The sequence below is a fragment of the Eschrichtius robustus genome, chromosome 7 (assembly GCF_028021215.1).
Source record: "Eschrichtius robustus isolate mEscRob2 chromosome 7, mEscRob2.pri, whole genome shotgun sequence".
Classification (NCBI taxonomy): domain Eukaryota; kingdom Metazoa; phylum Chordata; class Mammalia; order Artiodactyla; family Eschrichtiidae; genus Eschrichtius; species Eschrichtius robustus.
This window is the reverse complement of record NC_090830.1, coordinates 91,708,031-91,718,542: the sequence shown is the minus strand read 5'-3', so window position 1 is coordinate 91,718,542 and position 10,512 is coordinate 91,708,031. Positions and strand designations below refer to the sequence as shown.

Below are 10,512 nucleotides of genomic sequence, written 5' to 3'. Positions count from 1 at the left end.
TGGCGCTTTGTTATTAGATTACCTTTTATTATTTCCTTCAGCTCAACGTGTACCTGATATTGGAGGGCTCTCCCTATGGGTTGAGATTGAGAGATGCTGCAAATGGTGTGGTTTTATTACTTTTGCGGGCCCCGTTTCCTTGCAGTCAGGTGAGAAACCTGGCTGTGCAGGCTGAGGGACAGGGGGTGTTGCCTTGCCTGAGCCCAGCATCCACGGCCTGGACTGGCCGCTTTTGCTTGTACTGCAGAACGGCGGGAGGCACCTGCTCTTCTGCTGACTTCAGATGCCTGTTCCAATGAAGAGATCAGTAGGCATTTAGTACGGCTCTCCTGGCCTCTTTGCACAGTGGGTCTAGTTTACCATCGCCTCCTAGGGAAATAGATATACTTTTCTTTTAGCCAGCTTTATATACAATGTCATGTCATATAAGACAAACATACGGCTTCCACTAGGAGAGCATTTCCAAAGGTCCCAGCCTTTATAGAGTATTAGTGGATTGGGAAAGCTTTTACTTTGAGCAGAGTGAGGCATGCATGATGCCAGCCTGCTGAGCCAGAAGCTCTCTGAGGCAAAGAAATCCATAGAATGTAGCTGATGATGCCATACACTGCCGGCATATCAACTCTGATTGTCTTAGCTAGCCTAGATAGAATAATCAAACAGAACAAAAACCATTTTCAAGGTAAATAATAATAAAACACACATTGTTAAAATGAAAAACAACAAAACAACCTATTCTCCCTATATTTGCACAGTCCCATTTGACGTCTAGAGCTGAAACTTCATTTTCTTTCCATCCCTCTTCTGTTTCCAGCGTTCTGGGAAGAAGCCCAGAGCATCAAGCACTTTACTGTGTATGGTTTAGGATGCGCTCATTCATGTGCCACAGAGCATGGGGCTTTGAGTAAGAATTTAAAACTCAGAAAGAAACCCAATTTGAATATGGGCAGGACACATCGACCACTTCAACTAGAAATGGAAGTGTCCCAGAGAAGGCAAAATGCTGGTGGGAGGGGCTTACCAAACTCCAAGTCTTTGATGTTGCAGTGGAAGACAACTTCTCCATTCACCATGAGTTCCACCACATTCCAGTCTTCTATCTTCTCTAGGATGGTCTGGTGTCCATCTTTAGCCAACACAGCTGGAAAAGATGGGGAAGGATGTGGGTGCCATGGGGACAGATGAACCTGATATGCAGGTGTCTTCATGGATGGCAGCGACTGGTCTGCTCTCCAGTTGTTCATGGCTGTAACTCAACATCCCTGGTGGGTGCCCACCTGGCACTGGCCCCGATGTGCCCTCCCCTTCGCTGGGAAGCACAGCCAGAGACCTGAAAAACTTTGGTTTTGGTTGTGATTTACCCCAGAGCCATATGATCAATGAAAATATGAGCTTTCTCTAGGAAAAGTTTTTGAGCCTTTCTTATAGAGGTGATGCTCAATGTTGGAGGGGATATACGGAATTAGGTAAAGTCTTACCCTGATGATGGAAATACAAATTGGTCACTTTTCTGGAGGGCAATTTGGAAGTACATACCAAAAGTCTCAAATGCCTCACAAAAATTAGAATTAAAAAATGATTCTAATCTCTGGCCCAGGAAATTGCACTTATAAGAAAGCTCCCTAAGGAAAAAATCAGAAATACAGACTTTTGCAACAAGATATTCCCTTCTGTACTACTATAATAGCAAAATACTGTGAATAACTTACATGCCCAATAATAAGAAGATGGTCAAGTAAATGGTGGCAAATGCATATGATGAGATTTTATTTGGACATTTCAAAAATGTTTATAAATTTTTAATAGCAAGAAAAATAATCATAATATAAGCAAAAAATCAGGGTACATGTAGAATATATATTAAAATAGGTATTCAGGGACTTCCCTGGCGGTCCAGTGGTTAAGAATCCACCTGCCAATGCAGGGGACACGGGTTTGATCCCTGGTCTGGGAAGATCCCACATGCCGCGGAGTAACTAGGCCCGTGCGCCACAACTATCAAAGCCAGTGCTCTCTAGAGGGCACGCGCCACAACTACTGAGCTTGTGCGCCTAGAGCCCGTGCTCCGCCGCAAGAGAAGCCACCGCAGTTAGAAGCACGTGCACCTCAATGAAGAGTAGCCCCTGCTCACTGCAGCTAGAGAAAGCCTGCCCACAGCAATGAAGATCCAGTGCAGCCTAAATAAATAAATAACTAAATAACTAACTAACTAACTAAATAAATAAAATATGTATTCAATGCAATTAATGTGTATATATTAGGAAAAAAGAAAATATCCAGTGATTATCTCTCTGTGGTGAGATTATGAGAAACTTAAAAAAAAATTCTTTTAGCATATTCTAGATTTTCTATAAAAATCAGGGAAAAGAATTTTTTAAAGCTAATGGACTAAATTTTTATTCTCCCCTTTGGAATCTGCATTTTGGTTATTACTTACATTCAACAGCTCCTTTTCTAGAGATCAGCTATGGGAAAATTGTTAGATTTATTCTCTATTGTGGAAATGCAAGGGTATATGGGTTTAGGAGAAGTGATGTGCATGGAACAGCCTGGAGCTCTGTTTTCTCCAACACATTTCTCCCCATGTTTCCTGATACGTTCACCCTATAACCTCAGTGTTAGAGTTGGTTCACTAAATCACCACCTTTGGCAGTCTTCATTCGTTGGTGAGAATTGTGGTTAGAATGGAAAAAGAAATCAGATGGTGGGCATGTTTTTTAAAGTCTTAGCATTTCCATCAGTCCTATGTGGAGAAAAGCAAACAGCTATGTCAGTTAATTGCATTTAATTACAGAGACAATTGCTGTTTCAAAATGTTGCCATGTCCACTTCTTCATCTTTCAATCAGTTCAAGAACATCCAGCCCCAACTGTGAACATTTTAATTGCGTGATTTTAATTTCACTTCTGGAAAGGAACTTCAAAAAGCAACTCAGCGAGGATCTCCATTAACAAGATAGTGCTCCTTGGGCACCCAGTGGTGGCCCTAATTGTCCTTGTGACTGACTGCTAACACCTCTCTCTACAGAACACCGGCATCTTTTTCTCTGGCGTATTTATGTTATTGTATCCTATTTAAGTGTCTTGTTCTTAAACATCTTTAGAGGAAGGCACTCAGTTTGGACCAGAGACTTGTTTAAATGAAGCAGTCCACTCAGTTTGGAATGGCCAGTGAATCGTCCAGGGAGGCATAAAGGCAGTTTGTGGGCAGAGATTTCTGGGGATCAGATACTCCCCCCAGCAGCGCCCCCTCTGGAGAGGGGAGTTATAGCCAGAGAGGGAAAAGCTGCAAGCTGGTAGGTAGGAGGCAATTTGGCCTCCATGACCTTGGCTTTGCATGGTGTCTGAAGACGCTCCTGGGACATGTACTTCAATTTGACTGGGAGAAATCAGGAACAAAACAGCTTCTCCATGCCCACTTTACACCCCACTTCTGGGGGGCAAAGTGCTACCTCTATTCTGATAACACACAATACCAGCTCTCTAAATCCTGGGGGTTCTGCAGAGAAGGGTGCAGGTTCCACCTGGGGCCGGTCCCTGTGACCACAGTGTAAGGGAGGAGGGGCTCTGTAGAAGGAGACCCGGGAAGGTGTGTACCCCACAGCCTGCTATGGCCCTTTCCCTGCAGAGCACATCGCACCAAGCCTCATGTAACATCTGCGTTTGGGGTTTGTTTTATGAGAACAGCAGCACTCTTTCGTGGCAAGGTTTACCTAAGAAATAGGGTTTAATCCACCGAATAACCCACCCTATGGAGGTGGCGGCAGTGCCAAAAATGGGAATATGCCTCAACATCTGAGCAAATGAAGCCCTACAGGAAGAAATCCTCTTCAACAGAGCATGTCAGTCCTCACTTTGCCTTACAAAGCCCCGTGTCTCCTTCACTGACCACAGTACGTCCTCCCCGCACCCCCACCCCGGGCCTGGTGTTAATACAGCTTGTTGAATAAACAAGCTCCTAATGGCGCTGGGCACCTCCAACGACTCTTTTGGACCCCGAGTGACGTAAATCTGAGTCTTATTAAAGCGATAAGCCACCTCCGAGTCTACTTCATCTACTCATCCTCAGGATACCTGTCTCCTTCTCACCACTCCAGGATGTGTTGAGCCCAGCTGTAGGGCGGCCAGTGCAGGCCTAAGGGATCAAACTCGGAGAAGCACCAGAATTCCTGCAGCTCATCCAAATGCCACCGCTCTACATGGAGGGCCCATTTTTTTCCTAGGAGCTGCTATGGGTTGTCTATTCAAAGAAAGGTCAGATAAATATACTCCATGCAACAAAGTCTTTGCAAAGGCATTGGCTAACTCCAGCATAAATCAACCAGAATCTGTAAGGCCACCCGCAGAAAACCTGACTCTTTGAAGTGGCATCTCATTCTTCAAGGGGGATCTGAGTGAGCTGGAGGGATATGGAAAAGTCTCCCTCTTCTCAGTACTGGTGGAATTGTGCGCCACCTGCAAATGATTTACATGCTGCTGGTTAGGAAGTCAAGGCAAACAGACAGGCATCTCCCCCTCCTCTGCTCGGCACAGATGCAAAGCCAATGACTATTAACGTGTGTAGCTAATGCATAGCTAGGGACAGGAGGATGGCACACAGAGCAACTTAGCTAAATAAGGATGGATTCTATTCTTATGAGTCTTTTCCTTTTTAGCAGGTCATTTGGCAGACTTAAGTACAGCAGGCAAGAAACAACCATGGCGAGGGAAATTAACACTTCTTGTTAAGCATTAGTTAGTTTAATTTCATCAGTATTGAGGCCATAGTCAGGACATTTTTGCTAAGCTATTATAATTCATGGGTAATAAAGAAAGAAATAAACTTTTCAGATTGCTTAAGGCATGGTAAGTTCAGGAGAGATCAGGCATATTTCCAAAGCCAGCAGGGTTTCGGGAAATGATAAAGGGCTATGATTTTTAAAGAAATGCACAGAACTCAGAGGCAGATTTTACAAATGAGAGCCTGCAAATGCACCACTCTGTGCTTGGTGTGATGTTAGTTGGGTCTAAAGTGATGGGGGGAGTGTTGAACAGAGAAAGGGGAGCAGATGCTCCCTGCTTTGCTTCTGTTAACACCCCGGCATTTGCCACCAGCCCTCAGTAAATGTTGGCTGCCAGTATTATATGAACTACCATTCAGGGATATACAAAGCTAACTTTAAAAATCAACCACCTGCTGATACCTTGCAATACTCAAGTCTCCTTCAACCGTAAAAATTCTCCCCTTGATCCTCTTAAAATACGCCTTCCCCTCCCCTACTGTGGGAAGAGCTGCCTGGGCTCTCTATTTCCTCATCTCTACCACTCCTTTACCTCCTGCAGTTGGAGCCTCTGCCCACCTTCTCCTGAACTTGCATCCTCAGAGGCGAAGACCCATTAGCACATTCAATGGCTCACCCAGTTCTCCCCCACCCTTCCAGCAGATTCATGCTCTGACCTATCTCCTTTCTGGCTTCTTAAAACACTTGTGCTGGTAAAAACATATTTTAAACTCTAAAATTTTATCAGATTATAAATGTAACGCAGACTGATGAGTTCTTAAAAACCTTAAAAATTACAGAAAAGTAAAGGACATAGATTTAAAAATCGCCTATAATTCTTCCCCTCCCCCTCCTTTTGTCTTTTTCAGTGGAAGTGAGCTCATAGTGTACATAAAATTCAGGAATATGCTTTATTCCTTTAACACAGTGGTTGTGGCAATCCAGCCCCATCAGTGCACACAGATCTGCCGTGTTGCGTTTCATGTGACCGATGTACAGCAATATATCCAGTCATTCCTTTTTCCGGTTGTTTCCAATTTTTCAAGATGACCAAGGAATGCAGAAAATCTTCATGGGCATGTTTCCATGTACATGTGCGAGTTTTTATATATTTATGAAATTGAGAAATGGAGTAGCTGGATTCTACAGTATACAGTTAAATTTTAAGACACTGCCAGGTTGCCCCCCAGAGTTACTGTGCCAACTTCCCCTCCCATCACAGGTCTTTGGGAACACTCTTTCTATGTCTTTCATCAACCATGGATTTATCTTTTTCTAGAGATAACTCCTGCTAACAGTTTGGTGCCTATTAGCTATTTTCTTCTTGAAATCCTCATCTCACTTGCCTTCTGTACCTCCAGGTTCTCTCCTACCGCTGCAGCCCTCAGAGGGACCACTGCCCATGTCCTGTGGTCTGCCTCGTTCTGACTTCCCTTGCTTCTTCCACAGTCTCACCTTCTGTTGTTCCAGCATTCGCTCCATGCAGGTTCATTTTAACTAGTATTTATCAGTCCTTCAGATATGCCAGGCACAGTTCCAGACTCTGGGACACAGCAGAGAACGGAACAAACAAGAATCCCTGAGCCCCTGAAGCATTCATCCCGGTAGGAGAGAAGGATAACAAGAGAAATAGGTGAAATATATGTTGCGTTGGGTACTAATGAGCGCTAGGAAGAAATAAAAGAGGAGGGAAGGGAGATAAGGAAGAGGGAGGCTGAGGGAAGTGTCGACATTGTCAATGGAGATGCTCAAGGAAGACCTATCTGTGAAGGTGACTTTTGAGAAAGACCTGAAGGTGAGAGAGTAAAGAGAAAAGACCAGGGATTTCCCTGGTGGCCCAGTGGTTAAGAATCTGCCTGCCAATGCAGGGGACACGGGGTCGAGCCCTGGTCCGAGAGGGTAAGTAGCAACAGGGGGAAATGAGGTCAGGGAAGTCATCAGGAGCCTGGCAGGTCACTGAAGGTGCAACCAGAATGCTCTCGGAGGCAAGGGCCATGCTCTGACTCAGGTTTAATGGCAACACCTGGCTTTGAGAACATACTGCAGGGGACAAGGTGGTCACAGGGAGCTCAGTGAGGAGGCCAGGGCGGTGATCCAGGCAAGAGATGACTGACGGTGGCTTGGACAAAGAGGCCGAGGGTGGTGGCAGGGAGGTTAAGGCGTAGTTGAATTCTGTCGGGATACTTTGAAGATAGAGCCAACAGAATGTGCTGCTAGACTAGATGGGGAGTGTGAGGGAAAGAGAGGAGAGAAAGATGCCTGCAAGGTTTTTGGTTTGAGTAGGTGAAAGAATGGCGCTGCTATGAACCGAGATGGAAAAAATGCAGGAGGCACTGGTGAGTATTAGGAGGCTGGTTTAGATATTTTGGACATATTGGCCCGAGATGCCTATTAAGCATCCCAATGACGGTGAGAGGTCCTGACTGCAGATATATGATTTGCAAATCTTTTCTCCCATTCTATAGATTGTCGTTTCACTTTCTTAGTAGTGTCCTTCGATGCACAAAAGTTTTTAACTGTAATGAATTTCAGTTGTTCTGTTTTTTGTTTTGTTGCCTATGCTTTTGGTGTTCAAGACATACTTGCCAAATCTAAGGTCATTCAGATTTGCCCCTATGTTTCCTTCTAAGAGTTTTTTAGTTTCTAAACTTAGACCTCTGATCAATTTTGAGTTAATTTTTATGTATGGTATAAGGGTCTAACTTCATTCAAAATATATTCATGTAGATATCCACTTTCCCCAGTAGAAATTGTTAAAGAGAATGTTCTTTACGCATTGAATAGTCCTGACTCTCACGACAAAAGTCAATTGACTATAAAGGTGATGGTTTACTTCTAGACTCTCGAGTCTATTCCATTGGTCTATATACTTATCCTTATGACAGTACCACACTATTTTGATTACTGTAACTTTGAGTAAGTTATGAAATCAGTAAGTGTGATACCTCCAACTTTGTTCTTTCTCAAGATGGTTTGGGCTAGTCTCAGTCCCTTGAAATTATCTATGAATTTTAGGATGAGTTTTTCCATTTCTGCAAAAACACCACCATTGAGATTTTGATAGGAATTGCATTGAATCTGTATACTGCTTTGGGAAGTATTGTCATCTTAACAATATTAAGTCTTTCAATCCATGCACATGGTATATTTTTCCATTTACTTAGGTTTTCTTTGATTTCTTTTAGCAATTTTTGTAGTTTTCAGTGTATAAGATTTGCACCTCCTTGGTTAGATCTCTTCATATGTGTTTTGTCCTTTTAGATGCTATTGTAAATGGAATTGTTAATTTCCTTTTGAGACGGTTCATTGCTAGTTACAGAATTACAATTGATTTTTGTGTGTTGATATTTTTAAATTACTTTAATTACTTTTTGGCTGCATTGGGTCTTCGTTGCTGCACGTGGGCTTTAGTTGCGGCGAGCAGGGGCTATTCTTTGTTGTGGTGGCTTCTCTTGTTGTGGAGCACGGGCTCTAGGCACGCAGGCTCAGTAGTTGTCGTGCACGAGCTTAGTTGCTCCGTGGCATGTGGGATCTTCCCGGACCAGGGCTCGAACCTGTGTCCCCTGCATTGGCAGGCGGATTCTTAACCACTGCGCCACCAGGGAAGTCCTGTGTGTTGATTCTGTATAGTTAAACTATGCTGATTTTTTTTATTAGTTCAAACAGTGTTTTTGTGAACTCTAGGGTTTTCTAGCCAGACACTGACTGGATCTGCAGCACAGCCCCCTGAACCTCGCCTCCCATCTCCATCCTCTTAGGGAGTACTGTTACTTTTACTTTAACCCACCACCCCTTTAAGGCCGTCCTGGTCCAAGCTACTATCATCTCTCCCCTGGACCACCACAACAGTCCCTTGTCTCCCTGCTTCCATTCTTGGCCCCCTCTAATCTGTTCTACTCACAGCAGCCACAGTTTCATTCCCCTGCCTAATACTACACAGCCCTGCAGGATCTGGCCCCTGTCCACCTCTCTAGCCTCATCTTCGCATCAGTTCAACAAATACATAGGTCATTTGTTCATGCTTCCACCCTTTGCAGATATTAGTCCCCCTGTCCGGAATGCTCTTTCTTTCTTTACTTGGTTAGCTTCTCCTCATTCTTTAAAGCTCAACTCAGACGTAATTCAGGCAAGTAAACCTTTCCAGATCTCTGCCCTCTCCCCTCCAATTATGGCCAGTGGCAGGTCCCACTATGATTACGCTCCTGTGTCAGAGCCTTGGCACAGCTGTCAGTTAGCAGTCAACAATGACACAGTCACTTTAAGGACACGTATCATGTTCACCAGTGTGTCCCCAGTACCTGGAAGGGTGTCCAACACATATTACTTGCTCAGTGAAGGTTTGTTGCGTGAATGGATGATCAAGGGACAGACTCTGCCATTTTTCAGCCACGTACCTTGGAAAGGTCACTTAATATTCCTGCTTCTCAGTTTCCCAATGTGTAAAGCAGGGTACGTAATATTTTCTATCCAGGTAATTTGCATTTACTACCCAGCACCCAGTGGGCTCACAGTGTATGTTTCTTCCCGCTCTAATATTGAGGCAGCAGAAGCCAGAGGAAGATGCTAAAACATCCTGCAGCTGTGGGGCTTCGGGCCGACTTTCCAGAGGAAGTAGCACTCGGTCTAGGTCTGAGGAATGAAGGAAGTCTAGGCAGAGGGCACAGCCTGCACAGATGCTCAGAGGCTGGGGTGCACCTGCGCGCACTCAGCTGGGTGGCCCTTTGGCGCTCAGCTGCCTACCTAGCAGGGCCTCCAGGCGGTAGGTGCGGTGCTCCACTGACAGGCCGACTGAGCTGTACGGCCCCTAGGGCATGATGACCGCCGCGTTCCTGGGCATGGCCGGGCCTCCTGCAGGGGCAATACGGGGCAATACACACTGCTAGGCAACTGCTTTTCAGGCCCTTGGGAATGGGCGCGGTCGTGCGTGGGTGGGAGGGGCCACGGAGGGTGGGCGTGGAGCTCGAAGATCCCCTGCACCCCAAGTCCTCTGCCAAGTGCCTGGCGTAGGGACTGGGGGTGAGGAGTCTCCCTTCTTGAACGCCTGCACCAACTACTGTGTGCCCGCTGCTGGTGCGCAAAAAGGCCACTTGCTCTCGTAACTGGCGCAGCCTGGTAAACATGGAATTTCAACTTGGTATGGCAAGTGTTAATGATAAATAACAACAATAGCCAGCGTTTACAGCTAGTTACAGAAAGTATGTGTCAGGCGACAAGCTAAGCACCTTCCATGTTATCTCGTTTAATCATTTTACCGTTTCTATGATATAGGTTGTAATTTGTATTTACAAAACTGAGTGTCAGAGGTGCCAAGTAACCTTCCCAGGCAAGTCAGGAGTGTGGCATGGATTGGAAACCTTTGTAAGGTATGCATAGATGTCTTTTTATTTATCGTGCCTGGGGTTTGTTGGGACTCTTAAAACGTTGAATTTAAATCCTTCACCTGTTTTCGGAAAATTTTGAGCCATTTATCTCTTCACATATTGCTTCTGTCCCATTTTCTCACTTTTCAGGGACTCCAGTTAAATGTATGTTAGACTTTCTCAATGTATTCTCACTGTATTCCTGCTGTATTCTTCGCACAGTCTCTTCTCTCCTGTGTTTTTCTCTCTTTCTTTCTTCCATGCTTCTTTTGAGATTGTATGTATGTGTGTATTCATGGATTGATTGATTGATTCATTCATTCATTCATTTTTACCTGTAATCCATTTTACTCATTTTTCTGCAGTTGTGTCTTAAATACTATCAAAGCCATT

At 44.7% G+C, this 10,512-nt stretch overlaps 1 protein-coding gene across 1 annotated transcript; it reads right to left on the bottom strand.

Moving 5' to 3' along the window:
- Positions 1–304: 304 nt before the first annotated feature.
- On the bottom strand, positions 305–9,596 carry C7H10orf53 (chromosome 7 C10orf53 homolog). Its single transcript, XM_068549121.1, is given in 3 exon segments — positions 305–369; positions 1,022–1,141; positions 9,500–9,596. Coding segments are annotated over 3 exon segments (282 nt in total).
- Positions 9,597–10,512: the final 916 nt, after the last annotated feature.